The sequence below is a fragment of the Mastacembelus armatus genome, chromosome 4 (genome assembly GCF_900324485.2).
Source record: "Mastacembelus armatus chromosome 4, fMasArm1.2, whole genome shotgun sequence".
In the NCBI taxonomy this organism is placed as follows: Eukaryota; Metazoa; Chordata; class Actinopteri; order Synbranchiformes; family Mastacembelidae; genus Mastacembelus; species Mastacembelus armatus.
The window spans coordinates 8,169,438-8,192,602 of record NC_046636.1 but is presented as its reverse complement, the minus strand read 5'-3'; the positions used below and the strand labels follow the sequence as shown (position 1 = coordinate 8,192,602).

The following is a 23,165-nucleotide window of genomic DNA, read 5'->3' as shown; positions in this document are numbered from 1 at the left end:
CACACTGCCAGTTTCATGACAAATTTGTAATTTAATATCTTCAGATTTATATTTGTATATATGTCATTTTTCATGCAGAAAATGAATGATTTTTTTTACTTTCAAAAAGGGCTGTGACTAGCAACTTAATTCTTTATGATTAATCACCGGATTGCTTTCTTGATGAATTCATTAATGCTTTGGTCTTTATTATTATTGCCTATGACAAAGAGCAGCAGAGACTTCTCGAAAATAAAATACTAGAAACAGGAAGTTTGCAAAATAACTTCACTCATTCATCAATTATCATAATAGATCAATCAACAAATTGTTTCATCTCAAATACTGTTTTCTTTGTCTTTGTCCCCTTTATAGTCCTGTCACCACTCAGATTTATAGGGAGTCTATAAAAAGATGTCCAAATGCTTCCAGCTCCACTGTATGAAATGTCATTAAAAATAGCAGTTAAGGGAACTGTGGATGTCAAAACAAGATCTGAAAGACCAAAAAAGCTTCATGAGAAAAAAAAAACTGTACTTCTGCTGTGCAGAAAGGCAAAGGGAACCCTCATACAACTGCACTTGTAGGAAGGTGCAGCTGGCACAGGAATGGGACAGGGCCTACATGGCAGAGTGATCCAAAGGAAACTTCAGCTTCCAGATTTCGGACAGTGATCTTTATGATGAGATCATCATAGCAGGAAACACACACACACAGATAAATGCAAAAGGATTCCAGTAAATAGTCTGACATTTGCAGCAGGACTGAGATCCACAACAGTCCATCATTTTTCTCAGTTTGCTCCAAACCCTCTACAAACTGTGGCTGGTTAATGGTACTAGAAAACTCTTATGCTCTGATTTGTCACAACCAAAGCCTGATCTGTGGCAGCTGTAGCATTACAGTGGGTGAACAGAAACAAAAGCAGTGCTGTCTGGCAGAGGACGGGGCTATTGTTGACTTATAGGCTGACCAAACCTGCCAAGTTCATTGTTGTATTTTACTTCTGCCTCATGAAATCAAAAGTAACCTTGGAGTAACTCTTCTGTTCTTATGCAGCAGGGGTTGTATTGCCTTCTTTTCATCCCCCCTTGAATTTACCGACAGCCCCTGCTCTGGGGGCGGTGGGGGTGTTTGAGGGGCTGGCCCCTGCTGATTCAGAGGTTAGGAATTTGCATCTGATTGCTGTTTGTCAACCAATGATCTGACTGTGCAGACCGGAGAGTTTCTCCACGCCTCTCTCCGTCTCTCTCTCTCTGTCTGACTGACTGAACCATACTCAAAGTCTGAAAACACAATTACACGCAATAGCCGAGCGCGGTGATACCATGCACTCAGTTTAAACAACTTAATTTCCAGCTGAGAAACACACAAACCACCTCTCCTCTGCCGCCTGTGTGTAATCTGGAGGGTTGGGGTGGGGGAAATAGGCTGGATTCACAGAAGGGAAAAACAGGAATGTTTCTTCCGCTTCCACAGAGTGCAAAAGCCGAACGGAAGCCGACGTGGTGAGTTTACATTATTTGCTTTTATTTGCGTCTGAGTCGGTTTCTAAACAACGTGTTTTGGTGCTTTTGTGTTGCTTCTGTTGTTCGAGCCTTTTACACACGCAGCGTTTTACATCGATACGACGTTATCACATCGCCTGATCGATAGTGTATCACTAAGGTAGCGGATGGACTCAGCTGCCGTATGTCACCCACCGAGGCTGAGTGTACGGCCACTGTTATTTCTCCTAACGCTGCTAATAATTTAACAGAACAGTCGGTATTTGCTTTTCGTATGTTTATTTATTTATTTATTTATTGCTATTCGACTCTTTCACCGAATTCTTACCGAATATAGAGTGCAATTCCAAAAAAAATAAAATAAATAATAGTACGGTAAAAGAAAGCTAGCACCATCGTGGTTACCGTCAACTATAACGATGTTAACGTCAAAGTGTGACGTTATTAACGACTAATGTTCAAGTTTCCCCCGTTAACTCGGTTTGAACTGTTACCGGCTAACGTTCAGATTCCGACAGTTGACTTGAATTTGCGGCTGTCACAAATATAAAGCCCGACTTGGTTTGCTGCTGCTGCTGCCCTCAGGCTGATTATTTACAGTAAGACCCGGTGCTTGTAGCTTAAGGTGTAAACCAACTGTTGTGTGTTTGCTGTTAAAGATTTGTAGTGACATTTGCTAACCGCAGTTCATCTTCAGTCGAGTTTGCTCATGGTGGCGGCACGTCCTGTGCAATTTGAACCCACCATTTTTTTTTTTTTTTTTTGTGTTGCTCTCTTTTACAACGCCATTAAACATCACCTTGCTGATTGTGTAATGTTGCATACTGTTACCCTTTAAGTTAGATACAGAAGATAGTGCATGTGACAACATGTAATACAGGACCTTCAATGAAATTTGCCCAGGCAAAATTGTACAGGGTCAAAACAGAGACTATAGGATGAGTCAGAGGTAAAGGTGACTGGAAGTTGGTCTGTATAGGACAATCAAATATATAACGTTATATATATATATATATATATATATATATATATATATATAACATGATCACTAATATGATGTAAAGATTCTTTACTTTGTCTTTTATATCTTTGTGAAAATATATCTTTGTCAGTCAGACAAACCAAAGTATACAGTCATCATCTTACACATCTTTTGTTATTTCTGTTTTATACACGATTTTTGGCAAAGCAGTATTAATTGATAATGAAAGTAGTTGTTCATTGCAGCCCTGCCCATGTCAATAATATCAGAAACACAGTGGTGATGGTGTTGGAATGTTGTGCTAATAACGTTATTGGTTTTGCCAGACTAGATCCATAGATAGGAACAAATTTCAGTCCGGTTTAGGTGCAGGACAAGCAGTTGACGCGTTTCACGATGTAAATACATCTCAGCACGTCAGCACTTTAACATCCAGCTGAAATGATTTCACAAAAGTCGGGGGACTGTGCCAACTCCCTATAGGTGAAATCCCTCCAGTTGTTCTGTGGAAGTGCAAAAGACTAGTGTGAAAAGTGGAGTAGGTGGATAAAAGAGTCTTTTAGTATCATGCTAGCGGCTGAGATTGAGACAAGTGAAGTCAAAACATTCACAGGTTCAACATCCTTTGGTTCCGACACTATGACAGGCTGTTTGGAAAATCAAATGTATATAATAAGCAGTGTATGCTTCTTAATGAGGTTTACCAACATCAAAGGGGGGTGTAAAAATTTCATCATAAGTTGGTTGAAAAAGCTCAAGAGGTCCTTGTAAAGCCTTTTTTTTAGAAGATTCCAGTTGGTTACACCAGGCTGACAAACCTCACAACCAAAACTGAGAAGCATTTGGTTTGTGGTTGGTTTTACAGTTTCTCACCAAGTGGCTGTGGGTGGGGGAGCACAGGTACAGGAAGCTGGTTTGATTTTTAAAGCCATGTAAAGCATTTAGGACTTTGTTATAAAAACCTTAAACAGATATGTCATTTTGTTGGAAGAATACAAGATATTGACCCGTATGTTTGAGTCAACTGTGTAACTGAGTTGACAGAACCACAGTTATGAAAGTTTGTTTAACCTAAAGGCGTGGAGTTTGGAGTTTACTGGGACATCACACATTGGTGAGAAAACGAGATTTTGATATCTAAAAACTGGAACTGCAAATCTGAACAACAGGAGTAAGATCTCACCACCACCCACTGCTCGAATAATGTTCTTTGAAACTACTTTGGCATAGAACCAGTTAACATTTAAATTTCATCTTGAAGAAAATTTTTGATCTCACAAGATGCTCTCCTATGCAAAGTCTTCCACTTAAAAGTGCATGTAGCATGCAAAGAAAGCACGAGGTGCTAAATAAAGCAGTGACCAGTAACTAGTCAAATGTTTGGACACACTTTAACCTTTTGTGTCCAAACGTATATTTGGTTGTGTATGTCTTCAGTCTTAAACGGTCTCACCTTATATTTGCAATGATGTAAGCTGGTCTTAATGAGCAACACTCTGTTATGAAACCAGGTTTACATAAAAATGTTTGTTGCCCTTGATTTGAAGAACTGATGCCCGTGTTGTTGTAGAAACTGTCATTTCCCATCAAAGGTGGATGTTGAAATAGTGGTAGACCATGACCAGACATGACAGAACAATATTGTGCTTTCACATGTTGAAGAATTTTGGTTATTAATTTCTAACAATAAAGTGTGCTTATTGTCTATGCATCACTTTGAATTGCAGGTTTCAGGAGGTATTCGTTTGTTGAAGTTGATAGAAGTTAATGTCTTCCTTGGTCATTTTATTACAAGCGCTATGCAAGCAGCATTGATCCTTTATATGTAAAACCCAGTCTGAAAATGAATGTGTTAAACACATAAAGGATTTGATCAGATCAGTTTAGAAATCAAATTAATGGTTTATTTCATGAAACAATAAAAACAGTGAAAATATTTATTAACTGCAGGGCCTTATTTGACTATTGACTATTTTTCCAGCCTGTGAGAAATGGCCATGATATCAGAAGTGCACTTACCTCTGGTATCATGTATTCATTTGTCAAGTGTATTTTGCAGAGTCTATTTGGTGTGCCTTCCTCCTTATGACGTGTTGAAACTGTCCCCCTGGAACTGTACCTCTGGCCCCTTTTCTGATCAGATAAGGGGTGTGATCTGCATTAAAGCCTACTCGGGTTCACTCAAAGGTACTGTACTAATAGTAATGTTATTAGTGTTATGTACCGGACTTCTGCGATGTCTGTACACGCCTTCTGTGGTTCAGTTTATTCAATGAACATGTACTGATACAAGTCATGGTCTGTAGTCTCACAATTGTTTACAAGCAGAAATCCACGCATTTTCCTGTCATCACAGATGTTTGATCTTAGCCCAAGGTAGTTTGAAGAACATTTGGATTCTACAAGTGTAATGCAAATAACGTGCTCAGTTTATCTCGGAGCATCATGACTGAGTGAGTGGCAGTCGCTGGCTGATGGCCACTAAACTGGTTAGTGGCTGTGAATTAATGGCAGGCAAACATGCGCAGACAAGACAAACGGGTCTGACGTCTGTCTTGTTATTCTCAAACTATAATCCTTTACAGGCTCGTAAAGGCAGTTTTTTTTTATTTTGTCAGTGCATTAAAATAACCTGTCAAGGCTTTGCCTTAAGGACTACACTGTGCCACTTGAATTTTTCAATAATAACCCACCTGTAAATACCAGCATGAGTTTTATCGCTGTGAATCGGACTGCTGTCTACACACCACAAGTTTCCCTGCCATTAAAGAAGTGGGAAGCTGTGTGGCTTGGCCGACTTTCAGCTGTTCCTGTGCCAAAAGCTACATTTCTGAAGGCACGTGGTGCTTTGACTCTGTTATCCTGCCAAAAACTGCAGGAGAAAGAAAAAAAAAAACTCACAAGTTACTTCACTGCTTGGGCTGAAGCCATGGGGAAATCCCAGCAGCACTTACGTTGACGCAAGCACACAGGAGGGTAAGGAAGGATCTGAGATGTTGGGATGCCCTGCAGTCCCTGAACCATGCTGTTATGACTTTTGGCTTTTATGTTCATTCAGTGGCAGTCACTGGGTTCAATGCCAATCACCGTGCTCTATCCTGGTACTTGTCTGCCTGGATACCAGCACGCAGCTGCAGCATGCTGACATGTCCATCAAACCTGAAGCATTTGTATTTGATATTTGTGTCTGTTTAGCGTTGGTGGGCTTCCTGAGCAATCAAGAGCTAATTTAATCAGATCCATGCCAAAAGATGCACATTCCATCATGAGCAGACATGGCAGCCAGTTTTTATTGGTCAGAGTGTCTGCACATGAAACTATAACCCACATTTAGCACTGATGTGACCATTTTTGTTCTTGATGACTCCTTGTACAATGCACAGAGCTCTTTATCTAAGATTTGCACTCATTCATCACCTCTATACAGACAAAAGACTTGATTGTTAAAGATCACAATGCAGTGACGTGACATACAGTCAACCATATAAACCAACAAGTTAATCCAGTTTGGGACATTCAGTCAATGCAGTTAAAATGTAAACCCCTCACCCTCCCTGTCTCACACTCGAGGAACTATGATCATACCATCAGTCTAGTTACAATAGCAGTGTGTTGAACTCTGCGAGCAGCAACATGCAGCTGGACTCCCACTTTTTAAGGCAAAGCCAAGTTTGACACAGGTTTGGTGGGTTGCTTCTGCAGCTCATTGTAAATGTGACACCAGAAATTCCAAATGTGCGAATGTGCAACTTAAGAATTTCAGATTTATATGAGTTGTATAGATATTAAAGTACTAATTAAGCTATAAAAGTATGGACACAGAAAAAACCGGATCAGCTTGACTTGTAAATATGGCATATTTAACTAGTCGACTGGAGTTAACCATAATTCAAGTGCCATTGTTTTTCTTCAGTAGTGACTGTTTGCTTCTGTAAGAATGACCTCTGTTTCTCCACTACAGCTGTCATCACATGAGATTTATGTTTGCTCTCATAATACTACAGTCTCCACGTGAAGCTAGACCGGATTGTAACATGGCGAGGTCAATATCCACAAGTGAGGTGGTAGACATGAACGCCTGCAAACCTTTCAGCTGAATCAGCAGAGACTTTTTTTAACCGTTCATGTGATGACTTCTCATGTTGTTAGACTTCATATAGCAAAGTCAAAAGTTTTCTGTGCATTGTTCCTGTGGGATGTTTCATCTTAAATTGTTACTTGTTTAACATATAGAAATCTTTTATCTTTTCAGCCCACATTGGAGTATTTTGTTTAAGGTCACAGTGTTTGACCTCTTTTACTTCAAGAGCAAAGGTTTGAATCGTGAGATTTTTTTTTTTTTTTAGATCATTCTTTACCCAAGTCACACGTATTTTATTTTTCATACCAGGAGACTTCTAGACTGAACCCAGACATTTTGTGTTTATTCTACTGAACATGAAATTCTATCTCTAGATGTAACAGTTGAAACAAATTACTTTTAGCCTCGCTTGCTTGCACAGTCGAACCCTGTTGCTTGATAGATGGACACAGAATTCCCTGCTGAGAAGTGGATCTTTGGATTATTTTTGCTATATGTCAATATAATTTATGGAATATCTGGGGCTAATCAGATTTACCTCACTGTGTTGCTTTGGCTCACTGGAAGGGGTCAGTGGAAAGTGCGTGACCAGCCTATGCGACACTTCCTCAATGATCTTGTTGTTGGCGCAGAGGAGTTCAATGGAGCCTGTGTTATAGCCTTGCGAGGTAATAATGCAAGGAATGTGAGAGAGGGACGCCTAATCAAGACCAGCACCACTGACCAAGTTCTTGTTTTTATCACCCTCTCCTCTGTTTTTTATGTAGAAAGGCTCATAAATTGCTTCTGTTCGGCTACGTGGTTACTCTTCCTTCTACCTTCTCTTACATTAAACGTGCTCATTAACGTGTTTACATGAAGAGTGAATGCTGCAAATAAAAGAATTTCAAGCAAAATGAATATATTCTATATAGAAAAGTAATTTATAAACAATCAATTATCTAAATTAATCATTTTTAATTGTAATATCCATGCAAGTAAGTCCATGTCATGTTCTTTTTAGATGAAATACAATATTACTTAAGGGTATTCTAATTATTATTATTATTACTTTTTCAAATCTTGGCTTGGATCAGAGTACATAACATAGCATTGGATGGATTGAGTTAAATTCTACTGACATACCTGCCTCATACCATTTACAGTTGGTGTTGTAGTCTTGGGAGGGAAAAGAGACAGAAAGTCTGTTAGCCATGCTCAAAGCTATTAATTGAAGCTAATTATTTGTTTGTGCACAATGTTTTTCAGTCAAAGGTAAGATTCTGTGAAAGCTGAACGATTTACATGTTAAAATACATTTACATCTCTGCCGCTATTTTACGACATATATATAGACATGTGTAAACAGAAATTGACTTAAAGAGTTTGAATAGGAGAGGTGTGGTTCGACTTTCCTTAAGGTCCCTTAATATTGTGCAATGTAGCTCCAGGCACTTGTAAAATATGAGAGAGAAGTCAAGAAGCTACTTATATTTATAGTTGTTCAGAAGTGTCTTGTGCTGCATTGTTATATATTAAAGATATACATTAAAGTGTCAGGATTGTGTAACTGGGTCCAAAGTAAATATCAATATTAAAAAGAGATGAACTGGAAAAAAAAAAACGTTCTGCTCCTATTTGTTCAGGGATGTATGCATTGATAGCATCAAGACAAATCCTGTTTCAGTACTGGCCGTACTGATCTGGTGAGTGATAATATGCTAAAACCTATACGCCATAAACATAAGATGGATATGATAGTAATCTTCTGTTTAGTAGAAGTTAGGTTGGATATTTAGAACAGGTAGCCTGATCATTACTATGTAATCAGTAATTTGATGAAGTACAGTACAGCAAGTACTACAGAAACGCAAAGCTGCATCAACAGAAATCCCTGGACGATATTACAGTACCACCCACGCTGATTTACATGTGATCTTTAGAAAGTCGAGAGCAGAGACACCGGCCAAGAGCACTTAGCACCAGCAGTGGAGATGAAACATAAATCTTGTGGATTACCACTTTAAGGGTCTAGTTCTCTCTGATTTTTCAGTGAAGCAGAACAGTCAGACACTTCATTTTAATACCTAGTTTCAAGTCTCAGAAAGGCCTCACCTAGTCCTTCTCAAACTTCAAGGCTTTCTTATTTAAGGCAAAAGATGCTTTAGAAATGAAGATTCTTCAGTCACTGAAACAGATGTGTGTGTGTGCGTGCGTGGGTGCGTGCGTGCGTGTGTGTGTAAATATATAATATATATATAAATATAAGTAGGTCTCTTTATCTTGTTGGAATTAGACCCCTAGCTTTCATTCTTATCACTCCATGCTGTTTGCTCAGACCTTCCACCTCTCAAATGTGGGCTAAAAAGAAAAAAAGAGGATTAACCCATTCACTCTCATCATTTCAACTTTATATGTTCAGTCAACTGTCAGTTTCTGGTGGCTCGTCCCCTCCCTGCCCCCACATGAACTCCTGTCTCAGCAGGCCAGCCTCCTTTGAGCCAATTAAGGTGTTAAATGAGCCCTGAGGACCTTACAGTCAGCTCGGCAATTCCAGGGATTGTCTTTTATCTTGCGTAAAAGCAATATGTGATACTGTGTAGTGAGCAGAAATCCTGTGTGCGTTGGGATTCAGACACAAGTGAAACAAGATAAGTTACACTTTTTCCAAACGTATGCCTTAAAATGTAAAGTCAGATAATAGATGGGATTTTGGGTTTGCACAAAGAGTGATCGCTAAAGCAGATTGCTTTCCTTAAAAGAAAAATCACTACATGTTGGTCGTGGCAGCAGGATTTGCATTTGTCCTTTGGTCCCTAGTAAACACAAGATGCTAAGTGCTCATATTGATTGGGAGGCAAAGTATTGAATTCAGAACTTCTACATAAAGCTCTAGCAATAAACTAGAAGAAACAAATAATTCTTTCCATTCAAATGACCTTTTCCTCAGACACACAGGTATTGTATATGTTACTCACAGCAGCTTCCTCTTAGAATTTGTCTGTACAACGGTTTTTGAATAAAGTCACATTTCCAGATAACTGGTTCCTGTCCCAGGGGGGTTGATGTAAAGAAATGTAAAGAAATTACCCAGTGCAGTGTGGTAATTTCCCAACATAGCCACAGTGTAAAAGATACCAGCAGGGGGGTTTTAGGGGATCTGGCCCCTGACCACTAAGACTGCTTGATTTCACAGTTAGCTGTGGTTTAGATATTAAACGCCCCTATTACTCTAGCCAATGAGATGCCAAAGGCAATCTACAGCCTTTCTGAACTGCAGTCAGGGTGTGTGGCTTGAACAGTATTGAGAACTGGTGCTCAAAGCGCCCTTTTCAGTTAAGAACTTGAAAAATTCAAGATGTAATGTAAAACATCTGGAATAATGGCAGCTTTTGGTTTATATGCCAAACTGAATGTTTGACACAATATAATTCTTGATGGCAAAAACAAACTTTGATAAAAAGTGTAAATGTTGTAGTCCACATATCTGAAATAGCTGCATTCACCTTTTGCATATTATTATATATCAGTTTTTACTGAGTATTAGTTTATCATAAGGAGTGAGATCAGCTGTTTTAGTATCTGGAGTTTAAAACCGATAGACCTTCTCTTTTTGATCAAACATAACTGAAAACGACTATAGATTATACTCAGTCCCTGACCGTGTTTTATCCTCCCCTTTGGCCAGGATTCATGTAAACATGTAGAAAACAAAAGACTACTCCTTAGCTCTTCTTTACAGAAACACAGTACATCTTGTACCTATTTTCTAAGTATTTTTGTCCTTGCATGACTATGATTGCTGTAATATAAAAAGTTTTATAAACATCAAATGCGTTACTCCATTTGGGGAAGCGGGGAAAACATGTTAAGTGGTGCAATGTAATTTGCACCATCTAGTATGTAGGAAATCATGATGCTTGTGATAAATGGTGGCATGAAACAAAGCGACCACTTCTGCTTCCCCCTGCACATGAAAAGTCAACAGAACGGCTTTGTTGTAGTCACTTCTGTCTTGAAATTACAGATATGCCCCATATGTTGCATATGTTCCCTTTCGCATATGTGTTTCTTTGCTTACTTAAGATGTTGAAACGACTTCGCACCTTACTTCTAAATAACTTTATAATCCGCTGGTGCCACAAGTTGTTGTTGATATCGTTCCACTCTGGGTCCACTGGCATGTTTTGCATTGTAGTTGCAGTACATAGAACAGAGACAAGATGTCTTAGTCACAGCAGATCCAGTTTGGTAAGATGCTTTCATCCTGTTTATACTAGTGCCGTTCTCCATCTGACAACTGCAGCCGTTCAGCGTTTCAGTTATCACTGTAAAGAATGTCATGAATCAATATTGAATAGCTATCAGCTGCCCTCCTGCATCTGTTCATGCAGTTGTCACTTCCTTCACCCTCTGAAGAAACACAAGTTTCACAGCTCCTATTTTGTTGCGCAACATTTTTTAACATACAGCCTACAGTATAGGGTGACTGAAATAATTTGTTCCTGTGCATACTGCACTTAACACGTCTGCAGAATGAGTCTTGCTATAAAAAAAAAAAAAAAAAAAAAGCATTGGTTATTCGAAGGTAATTTTGCTCTTCTGTAATCTTACAAATTAATAATTATTTTAAAGGTAGATGTATTGTCAGAGTTAAATACAGCCCTGTGAAAATGAGCAGTGAAACAAATGTTTGACTTCAATTAAATCTTATTATAAGTTTTTCCGTGAGGAAGGGTACATGCGTGTAACGCCGCACAAGCTCTCATTTTCTATTTGAACCTCATATTGTTGCACTGCCTTTACTGAGAAACTCCTGGCATAATGTATGCTTACAGAGATAATCAGGATGTTTGTATGATGTCTTCTCATTATCTATTCATGATTACATAAACTTTAGACATGGAAAACAGCCCATTTTCCAGTGAATTGATGTGGAACATAATGTAAGTTGCCTGCCTGTGGTGAGACCTTGCATCTGTAGTGTTTATCTTTCACATGTGCTCAGAACCTCTCCACATTACAATACTTTGGAAATACTAATACTAATACTAAAATTCCAGTAAGCTACACACAGGAAAGAACCCCCCCCCCCCCCCACTGTTTCCCAGTTTCTTCCCCTCAAAAAACATCTGATAACATCATCAGTGCATTGTACTGGTGGTTGTTGTGGATTGCTTGGGCAGCTTGTTCCATTGTAGGGGGGGGGGGGTTCTACTTGCATTATGGCTCTTTCCGGTGCTTTTTATTACTCTAATTCCAGTGGTTTTTTTTTTTTTGGCAAGTTGTTTTCTTTCACCTGGCAGTCCAAAGCCTACAGATATCCTCTTTACTCTCATATTGGACTAAGAAAATGGAAAATTTTCATATTTAAGAAATGACTTTTAGTTGATTCATTGAAAAACTCTGTTTAGAACATCTTTCACGCCTTCATCCAGTGCAAAACCTGAAATTCTGAAAGTACAAGGCTGGGGCAGGTGCTACTTGTAGATATCTCTCTGTTCATGTATTAGTCACCTTAACTGAATGAGTCGTGGCGTGGGACACAGTCACCACTGCCTCCTGTCGTGACTGAGACTTTAGCATGTCCAGTACCTGCACCTGCATTTAATTTCCCCCATGTGCTGCTGACTTGCTCTGGAGCTCTTATCTCTGGCTGCCTGAATGATCTGAGCCGCAGCCTGCTCAAACCCAGACTTCTCAACGTTTTGACCATGTTCTAAGTAAACAGAGTGGGCAAGGCAGACAGTTATATCCCCTGGAGTATAACTTCTGGGGTATAGGTTGTTGCTAACAGAGATCATGCATTATTGATACCAGAATGTTGAAACTTATTGCTAATTACTGAGACTGCTTTGCATACCTGTCCTGAGCATTTTTGGGAACAGGTGTGTAGGAGACGTATCACCGCCTACTGAAGCTGCAGAAAAACTCCCCACTGGGTCTCATACTTGAAATAAAAACATTTTAATGAAGGGAAAAAACACACCAGTCAGAACTCAGCGAGGTTACACCTCTGAATATTTAACTGATGTGTTTATTTTAGCTGGTGGGCTGAAATTGATATTGGCTTCAAGCCAACCAGGTGAAGAAAGTGGCGGTTCTTCCAATGATTTCACTTCCTCTTGTTGAGGTTAAAACATTATGTCCTGTGTGAGCAGCATGTCTTTGTCTGTTGCGTGAGTAATCTTGTGCACGCTGCACAACAGAAATCAACTCAGAGAGAATGTATTTAAACTTTGCATACATTTTAGACAGAAATTTGCATTTTTATGTTTGAAAGTGTGTATTTTGGGAGTTTTTTTTTTTTTTTTTTGCTTCTTTGCAACAAGACTTGAATCAGGTCATTGATCACCATGAATCTAAATAATTAATCAAGTTTCTTAAATAATATTTTGGACTTCTTTGCAGTAACATCTGCAGCAACTTCATCCCGTATCTTTTTTTTGAACTGTCTCTAATATAAGGGGGATTGCAAAACAGGAAAATGTAACCTATGCAATACCAACAATGAAATTACAACATTCAAGTATAGTTTTTAGTTTTTAATCATATTTACTTTACAGTTTCAGATCGAATTAGGGGAGATAGTGTTAAATGTGTCCACTTTAGTGAAAGGCCATTGAATGGAAAGTTGAGTTTTAAAAAAAGAGAATGTTTGGCTGATCTCATGCTTTGAGGAAAGTTGTCAAACTGTTTTGGTGCTGCCACAACACAGCTTATGCCCTTCAACTGAAGCTACAGACAGCGGGGAAGGAGCAGTCTGACTCTCTGTTGTGCTATCTCTCCCTTAGGTCTTTGTAGTCTGTCACTCCCACTTTTGCTTCCACTGCTGCATTGAACACTGCGACTCAGCTCTGCTGCCGACTTTGGTTTCTCCCCAACTGCAGAAGAAACCATTGAAACCAGAGAGGCCTCTGTCTCCGCTGCAGCCCACGTCTGACTTTATGTCTCAGAGCTCTGACCAACCATCTTCCTTCTCCTCCTCTTCTTTCCACTTCTCCATAAGGACCCATATTTCCTTATAATCATAACCGCCAAAGCTCCAGCTGCTAGCGGCTTCATCACAGGTGTGGTTGGCACTTGGTCTCCCTACGCTGAGCGATCGACCACTTTCCCCCGACCGGCCCCCAACTGGTGCCCCTTAGTGGGGGAGGTAGGGGAAAGAAGGCAGCTAAGCGCTGTGCCACTTTCCCCGGAGATGAAGCTGCAGGCTGTTATGGAGAACCTGCACAGGCAGCAGAGGGCCAAGCTTCTGATGGAGCAGCAGCTACAGCAGCAGGCCGTTGCCCAAAACACTCAAGTCCACCGAGGTGGCGGAGGAAGGGAAGAGCCGATGGGGAACCCAGCACCCGAGGCAGAGCAGGCCCAGATGGCAGCGCTTGCAGCCATGCGCGCCGCAGCGGCCGGGCTGCAGAGGGTGTCAGCCAGCCCCATGTCAGAGCGCAGCAGTGGTGGTGAGGAGGAAGTTGACAATGATGACAATGAAGAAGGGGAGGAGCAATACAAGGATATGATGGGGTCGGACGAGGAGGAGCAGATGTAAGTACTAAATTTCTGACATTTGAAGTTTCTGACATTTGTTCCGATGCCTGTAAAACCATATTATTCTGTTTATAACACACACACACAGCAAACAGAAATGGGATGAGGAGGATTTTGAAGGCGATATGGAAGAGGACTTTGATGATGACATGGCAGAAGAAGGTTTGCCGACAGGCCATGATGCTGTGGCCCCTGGGAAAGGCATCCTCTTGTTGCCTCACCGCCAGCTTCACCCTCACTCTCAGCTATTGAAGGCCCGCCCAAGTATTGACCAAGAGCCCCGCGTAGCCATCCTGCACCCACAGAGCACAACCAACCATCTGGGCGGACAGGACCCCGGAGAATGGACCTACGAGGAGCAGTTCAGACAGGTAGGATCTTTATGTGTCTCTTCCTATACATCCTGCTCCTCTACTGTGTGTCCTATTAAGTTATTCTGATCCACTAATGTAAATCACACAGCAAAATGGTGGATGAAACACACGTTAAAAAAAAAAACGTTGCTGTTGGAGATTTTGTCATGTTAGATTCTTCAGCTTTGACTGTGTTTGGTTCATTAGTTAGAAACTGAAAATCATTGACTTCATGTTGTTGTTGTGGAGATTTTCAGATCAGCTAAATCCCTAAATTACCCTGAAGTAAACTGCTGAAGCACATAATTCTAAAATGTTAGTGGTTGACTAGGGAACCAGCTTCACACCGATCAAAAGCATATGTCACTTTCTCAGGACAATATGAAGTAATCTGGCCAGGGTGAGAATTTAACACCTGTCTACTGACCAAATGTTGATCAACTGTAAACTGTGACTTTAAAGTTTGTCTTTGGCACCTGACACTGGCAGGGTACATGTGTTAAAGGCCTCTGCTCTGCAACAATCAGTTTTTCTGCTGTAGCAGTTTAGTGCCTGGTAAGATTGGACATTTTTAACTAATCCGGTCTAAGAGTGAAAACCATCTGGTTTCCTGAGACTGAATAGGACTGTGAGCTGAGGAAGAGAAGCTGAGTGCAGCAGGCAGGGGAGGAGGGTGAGAGTTGGAATGTATTGTGACAGCTTTACCATGCTGCCATTTACTGTAAACATACTAGTGAGCTGGATGTTATGAGGGAGTTTACATGGAGAACTGCTGTTGATAAAAACACTTTCAAAGGAACCATGTAATATCCACCAGCTGTTCACTACTGATGACCCAACAAGACTGAATCACTTATTGTTAAATACGGCTTTCTTTGCATTTTGATCGCATCTTTTGGTGAATAATTCTGCAGGTTCGAATTTAACCGACTTTTGGTACATTATGAAATGAGATGAAAATGGTCCATTTGGGGCAACTTGGATCATCATGGTAAACATTTATTTTCTAAATAAATGAGACACATGAACTAAAGAGAATAGTGTGCCATGAGCACACTATTGGTAATCAGAAATGATTAATCTTCTCATGCCCTTTATTTTTTTAATATGTTCTAATTTTATAGATAGTAATGGAATGTTCATTCTCAAATGGAAAGCGGGAACAATAAACGGTGTATTTAGAGTGCTTAATTAAATGAAAAGATTGAGTGAAAGCCTTCAAACTTCCCCTGTCTAAACCCAAATAACTAAAAGGCTGTATTATTTCAAATGAAGTGTGGCATATTCAAAGCCACCATTTCATGCAGACAGCTTGTATGACATAATGGAAGCCACTGTCGAAACACAAACACAGTCACGGCCTGCAGCGGTGTTTGCAACCATAAATATTTAAAGGTATAAGCAACAGCGTGGCTTTCATCTGTGCGAAGATTTAATACACTCTTCCTAAAAGCTATTTTAGGAATTTGTTTGGAGCAGATTTCAAACATCTTTATTAATGCCTTCACTGTGTTGGAGGTAAATTAATCTCGGCGCAGCCCACCCAGTCTAAATGTGTTTCAATTTTAAACCTAGCCATATATTCTGTAATTTAAGGCCTATTTCTCGTAATTACAGGGCATATGAAATATAATGTTCCTTAAACATCTGCTTCTTTATATAGTCCACCCCTCCCTCTAAAGCTTTGTGTGAAACTCAACAGCTGGTTGTTTTCATACATTAGAGAGGAAATACATTACTGTTTTTTTAAAAATAACATGACAATCAATGGTGGATCATGTTAGTATGAATTCACTGTAACTGACAGTTATATAATCGGGACCGCCAGTATCTCGACTGTTCAGATAGTGTTACCCAATGCATTGCTGATTGAAACCTATGGCACACCTACACAACGTCAGACTCCTCCTACCAGGGCCAAGGAGAAGAGGCGGTTTTAAATGCATTTAAAACATTTGACATGTTCGTCCTTGCTGCTGATAGTTTTGAATATTTTGAATCCCAGAATTTTAGTCCTGTACATCATTCACACAGGATAAATTTTGCCTTAGTATGATTACAGTGATAAGTAATAATTGCAGCCATGCACTGAATGTAATCCTCTGCAAATGCAGTGTGTAACGTAAAAACGACCAACCTGTTATGATGTGCGCAGTCTGCCACCTGATAATTCTAACCCCATGCAAATCAACCTCAATGATTTCAGCCTTAATTTATATTTGGTGTGTGAGATTTTTACTTTGGTTCTTCTTTTTCTCCTGAACCTACCATTTGTGGTTTTGTCTTGTCATGTGAAAAGTAGGCAGTAGTTAGTCCACAGACCACAGCTGCATTTTCAGTGCAAACATTCAGGATTTCTTTGCTTTATTGAGTTAAAATTGTGAAATCTTCAAATTTTATAGTAATATTGCGGTGATCTGAGTCTTCAGTAATGGAAGCCCTAACTAGGAATTTATGCCGCTGTGTGAAATCCAAAACTTTCACTATGGTGCAGCTATCTAGACTAGGAAAACTTCACCTGAAAGTCCTTCTCCCCGAGTCACACATATACCCATAACTGGAACAGTTCATTGTATTACCTGAGAAACTCATAGACTAAAACTCACTTCACAAACAATGCCTAAAGTTAGACAAACCAAGGGACTGAAGCTACACGTGACAAACGGCACTACATGGCCTCCTGTTCTTGCTAGATTATGGTAATCAAATTATGAAATCAGACATGAACCTGACAGCCCATTCTTAAAAGTGTTGAATTTCAGTGTCTACTACAGACTGTTTTTTTTTTTTTTCTGAGGATTGCACAGGATCTTACCAATTTTGGAGGAGGAAGAACATGTGAGCATAAAAATGGCTCAGACATGGTAAAAGTAGTCTCTTGGGAAAGGTGTCTGTTTTTAGCTATGTGTGAGTGGTGGATTTCTAGTTTTGAAGATCTTTTTTTTTTTTTTTTAGCTACATACACAGAAAAACATTTTTAGGGTGTTTCAGAGTTTCAGATATGAGCAAATGAGACCTGGTTGATTGATTATTGTTCATCATTTTTAAATGTACTTTCCCAAACATTTGCAATGTAGATGTGTATTTACATATTGAAAACATACATACATATCATACTTTAATATAAAAAGTGTGTGAAGTCATGATTTTAAGTCTGAGAACAATTATGATTCTCATTTTTGATAATTTTGGAGAACTTACACTTTAATGTGTTTAATAATGTACAGGCTGAGTCTTTTGGATGGCGGTGGGTGGGGAGGAAGGGGTTAAGGCTGCACAATTTATTTTGGGCAGGTGGGTGGAGGCTGTTGGAATGTGCCTGAGGGAGGGTGATAATGTGGCCACTAGGAACCCCAGATCCTCAGCAGAACCCTTGTGTGCCTCTATCAGTCTGCAGCAGTTGGAGCTGTTCCAAACTGAAAACTTTTTTCCCCTCTTACGTTAATGTCAATGTCATGTCATGTATAAATCCCATTATTGTGTACAGTGCGTCAGTGTGGCATCCCAGGCCCATAACAGAAACTGTTCCTGACTCAGCCTGCGGTATACCTCTTCATGAAAACCTTGCAGCATTAAAAAAAAAAAAAAAAATGATATAGTACAGTACACATTCAGCCATTACATCTTAGCTTTGTTAGCGATTTTATCAAACTCTCCTTATTTACACTTGCCCTGTAAAAACAGTTTTAACAGTTAGTAGAAATAAAAAAAATACAATTGGGATTGTAATCATGTCTTAAAACAAGTCAAGTACTAATGTAATGAATCCAATGTAAGAAGACCATTAAAAGAAGTATAAAGAATGTGAGAACAGTAAAATATATTTAATAATAATTAATAAACTAGAACAATAAAATAGGTTTAGTAAAAGTCTTTCCAGTTCTTCACACATATCTAAAGCCAGGTCTCACAGTAGGTGAGGAAAAATGCACACAAATTCACCTTTTAGTTCAAGTTTGCCCCAGGCCATTAGTGGATATATCAGCTAAGGCTCAACCTGCATTCCTTGTGGATCATCAGACCACCTTCTTCTCTCTTCACTCTCAGTAGAAAGGTCAGACTAAATCAAGCCAGGAGGCACTGTCTGTTCAGCTGTCTGATTACTCTGTGGTTTTAAGTGAATTAATCAAAATATTCAAGGCAGCCTGCCAGCGGTGTCATATCTGACTGTGCCAGAGTGCAGCAGCAATTAAATAAAGGCCGAGGATTTATATAGATATCAAATTATGCCAGTATCGTTGGATTATTTTGTCATTGAAACTGATTTGCGCTGCTGGTTCAGTGCCATTTCAAATGATTTATTTCAGTAAGACTAATGCAGCTCTCCTCCATACACTGAGCTTCTACATACATTTGCCCATTAAAGCATCCCTATCACTAACACTCTTTGCCTTGCACTCTGCATTTTTATTATCAGCACACATTCCTTTAAAAGTTAGTACAACTCCCATCCTGCGCTGCTAAGCTCACGTTCATCTTTTCCCATCAGCCACCAGTCAGTTACTGGAAAGGTTTGGCTCTGTTTATTTAATAACCAAGCATAATTGAATGTTGACAACTGGTTTGGTTTTCAGGTGATACACTATGTTATGGCAGGGAGACTTCTTTTTATGAACGTTTTGCGATGTGGCTTGTATTTTCTTTGTCTTTATTGTAAGTACATATCCAGCCATTACGTGTTAAGGTTTGTGAATTTGTCAAACTCTCCTTATTTAAAGTTGCCCTGTCAAATTTAAACTAATAGCTAACTAGATAAACCTGTTGGCGAGCTGCTGAAGTCCCAGCATGGGAAGAAAAGACAAACATCATAGCACATTTTATTTTTACTGGTTTTAAATCTATCAATTAGCTCATCATTTCTCTGGAAACACTGCAGTTCTTTGCCTCCAAAGCAGCTCTGTGTCCAAGAAATGTTTTGGAATGTACAATTACAATCAGGTTTCATAGTTGTGTAGTCTCTTCCGTGGTATGGTATACATCTCCTGACTGCACCACTCCCCTACTGCCTTTATAAACAATATCCTCCTCAGGCCAGAAATAGTCCAGAGGCCAAGCAGAGCCTTTGAAGTCTCCTCTCCTGTGTCTCTTGTCTGCTTTAAACACCAGCAGCTGGGCAGATGGAGCCCAGATGGACAGTAAAGTAGGGATGTCTTTAAAAATTCATGGCACTCACCATGATCAGGGTGAATGGAGGGGAGTTGGCATTAAACATTAAATCGTTCGGACGCACACACACGTTCTATGGGAGTTGGGGGAGGGGGCTGTTAGTGGCTACAGGAAGTGTAGCTCGAATGAGAGCCAACTGGGAGCAACACTTACTGGGATTGCCCGTCAGGATTCTGCTGATACAGCTGTCTGATAAGTGCTTGTTGGGTTTATGTTCCACTGTAGTTTTGTTGAGGCCTTTTGATCTCCCCAAGGGTTGTATGAACAGGTCGGATCATGTTGTTTTTGCATTTTATATGAACCTGTGCATTCTCACAGCTGTAGAATTGCTTAGTTAAATGTCAGCTAGAAAGACAAAACTGGAATCTGCTCAGACAGGTCTTTCAAATTTCTAAATGTTCTTCATTGGTAGTTTTACATCCAATCTGTCTACTAATTACTGTTGATAGGGTTGCAAAGCTTTGCAATGACATTGTTATATAAGTGTATAATTCTTTTTTTTTTTTTAATTATTTTTAATGACAGTTTATGTCCTTATTGGATTCCCATATCCATTGGCCTGTTAATGAATAACTGATGACAGACAATGGCAAGCTGTGTCTTTTCATGGTTTGGTGTTATTTGTATAAATAGTAATTTACCCACTCATTCCATCTTGCTTGAATTAGACAGAGCGCATTAAATCCAAAGAAACAAATTCAAGTTTTACAAAGCACATCCTCTGCAATTTTCTTCCTTAAATTGGAGTCTTCATGGAGTTTATTATGTTGTGTCTGAGGAAACCTCTGGGTGCAGTGATCTGTGTTTAACACAAGAAGTTAATGGACCTTGTTCATATCATGAAAACAAAACACCAAAAACAATGGCTGAGGCAGCATTGAAAGGCTGAAAAGTCTTCCTGGTGAGAGATAGCAGTAAAAGCACAGTAGGGGAAAGAGCAAGTGTGACTCATGATATAGGAGATATTCAGTCAGTTGGCATTCCAGTTTGAAACGCTGCCAAGTAGTACGTGTAGCCCGTGTACTTTTTGACTGTGAAATGCTGCAGAGCATTTGAATTGTGTCCAACACCTAGTGTCCAGCAGCGAGTTGATGTCAGAAGCCGTGGGGATCCTGGAAATTGGCAGACGCTCACTGTGGAGGAGGCGAGGGGGGCTGAAGCAGGAATGTAAACAAAGATTGCGTAAAGGCTGAGGCTAGCTCTATTTCTTTGCCTGCTGTCTTTTGTTGGACGGCATAAATTTTTACTTTGCCACATTGCCTAAAGACTTGCATGGTGACTCCATCAAGTGTCGTGAGCCTTGACATGGCCACACCTGAAAGAGAAACATGCAGTGTTTCTGCTTCCATTATGTGTGAATCTTGCTTTTGGTCTTTGTTCTCTCTTAATGAAATGTGAAAGTGCTGCTTCATTTCTTTTTGTGCCTTTTTTTCCCCCTCCATGAGGAACTCCCATTCTAGCCTTGTGTCTCAATCACAGAACTAGAGTTTTACTGAATGGTTAGCCGCAAGCCGGAGCTGAAAGCCGTCATTGTTCAAAGACAATATGAGACTTACGTCAAACACAGGTAAAGACTTAGCATCGGTGTGTTTTGAGATGTCATTAGCTTAAACATTACAAAGGGTTGGGCACACTTAGACCTTATTTTGTAAGGCACATTGGACCCCAGCGACAGCACTCTAGCCGTCTGCCTTGTCTGTATAATAATAGCCATGTTTTTTGTTTATTTTTAATTGTGTAGGAGTGGCAGAAAGGATGAGCTGTCGGGCTCGGCTCAAACTGCAGTTACAAATAGTCATTCTTACCCTGTATGAATCGATAATAGGCCAATTTCACTGCAAATATTTTTGACATACATTGGCCAGACATTTAGAAAGAACATCGTGGGTGTTGCTGGAGTCAAGAATAAAGTACGGTTAAATTCCATGGCTCTGTCATGCCTGCTGGACTGAAAGCACTAACAAGGCATACTGGTGTACTCACTGAAACTATCATTATTATAATTACAGACACTTGTGGTTTACCTGCTATTACAAATTTTATGTTTAAAGGGCAGATATGCAATGTGAGTCAAATAGAGTAAGCTAGATAATCTGTGTTTTGTTAGGGCAGTGTATTTCCTGCACTTGCACATGCTTGATATTTTATTTATTCATTTTTATTTATTTATAATTTTTATTTAACCAGTGAAGTCTAATTGAGACACAATATCTCTTTTGTAAGAGAGCCCTTGCCAAAAATGGCATCACAGAGTGATAGATAGAAGATATTATACACAGTCCAACTAAATGTTTTCTAATTGAAGTGTTGTAGAGGCAAAGGCGAGAGACAAGATATAAAAACAACAGCTAAAGGTTCACAGTGAACCTTTTAAGTTGCACATCAGCTTCTTATCCTGGTGTTTGATTTTATGCCGAAGTTTTTCCCAGATCAGATTGTGAAGATTACCGTTTCATGCAGAAGACAAATCTTGGGGTTGCTTGAGGTCAATCTGCAGCTCGTTCGCCTATTGATTGGGGTGGGATTAGCTATGTGGCCACAACATCTCAATCCCTGATGGACAGATACCTGCCCTCCATGGGCCTGGGTGGGCCAGATAAGTTTTTAAGGCCACAGTTGTCAACCATTAAACTCATTGTGCTGCCCATCCATCACTCTGATTGACGGTGCAAGCACCCAAGCATATGGCTTTCCCTCTGCACAGCAAGCTCTATACTGACATGCAGCACTGTAGCAGAATACCCATTTTTAGTGTTTGTGAACAAAATTACATGTTCTACATGTTCTCAACCTGCCTGTAACAGTCACAGACCTTTCCCCAAACTTTCAGCTGCCTTCTGTCTCTGTTCCTATCTTTGTGTTTTAAAATCCAAATGTTATCACGGCATCTGTGCTGGCACTGAATAAATACCTTCAGGTTTCACTCAAACATTCATTAGATGATTATCAGGGGCAGAGTTTTTCTGCTACTCTGAGAGAAACGCTGATTTGGATATATGTTTTATGTAAAGATATTTATGAAAAAGCCACTCTACCAGGAGCGCCAACTAACAGATAGGGAGTGTGGTGTCATTTATTTGGCTGCTGTTGTTTTATGATCTTAAATTGTTGCTACACCCACTTCCTCTGCTTTGGTCTGTTTAGCTTTGCCCTGCCCAGGATTGGGCATCCATCATTTGCAGTGTGGTTTGAACAGATTACACACAGCTACATACATCAAACTCTTGAAAGGCCTGGGAAAGCTGGCTGCTATTTTTAATTGTTTTGTATTACCATGGCAGCTGACAGTAGCAGGCAGGAGTGGAGCGCATGTAAGCGAGGGATAGTGCTCATTCTGCCTTCATGTCCTGTCTTCATCAACTGGTTTTCACCTTTTCCTCATGTCAGCAGGGGATAATGTATATCCAATTACATCTGACAGAAGCTGAGCTTATAAATTCTTTGGCAAAGCCTCGCGCAGACAGAGGCCACACTTACAACCCCCTCACACCATAACGAAAGCCTGGTCTCAAAGACTGTTGAATTCCTGGTACATTTTTGATTTTTTCCAAAGTTGTTGTCAAGCACCAAAA

At 39.9% G+C, this 23,165-nt stretch overlaps 1 protein-coding gene across 4 annotated transcripts in view; it reads left to right on the top strand.

Annotated features, from left to right (window-relative positions):
* The first annotated feature begins 1,247 nt into the window (after positions 1 to 1,247).
* arid3a (AT-rich interactive domain 3A) overlaps positions 1,248 to 23,165 on the top strand; it is a 41,168-nt gene continuing 19,250 nt past the window's right edge. For 3 of the 4 annotated variants that reach the window (XM_026323563.1, XM_026323562.1, XM_026323559.1), the window contains exons 1-3: positions 1,248 to 1,487; positions 13,324 to 14,071; positions 14,163 to 14,445. In XM_026323563.1, coding sequence (XP_026179348.1) covers positions 13,731 to 14,071; positions 14,163 to 14,445 — 624 coding nt within the window. In that variant the 5' untranslated portion in view covers positions 1,248 to 1,487; positions 13,324 to 13,730. The remainder of the gene's footprint in view (positions 1,488 to 13,323; positions 14,072 to 14,162; positions 14,446 to 23,165) is intronic. The other variant, XM_026323560.1, reaches the window with a different exon arrangement.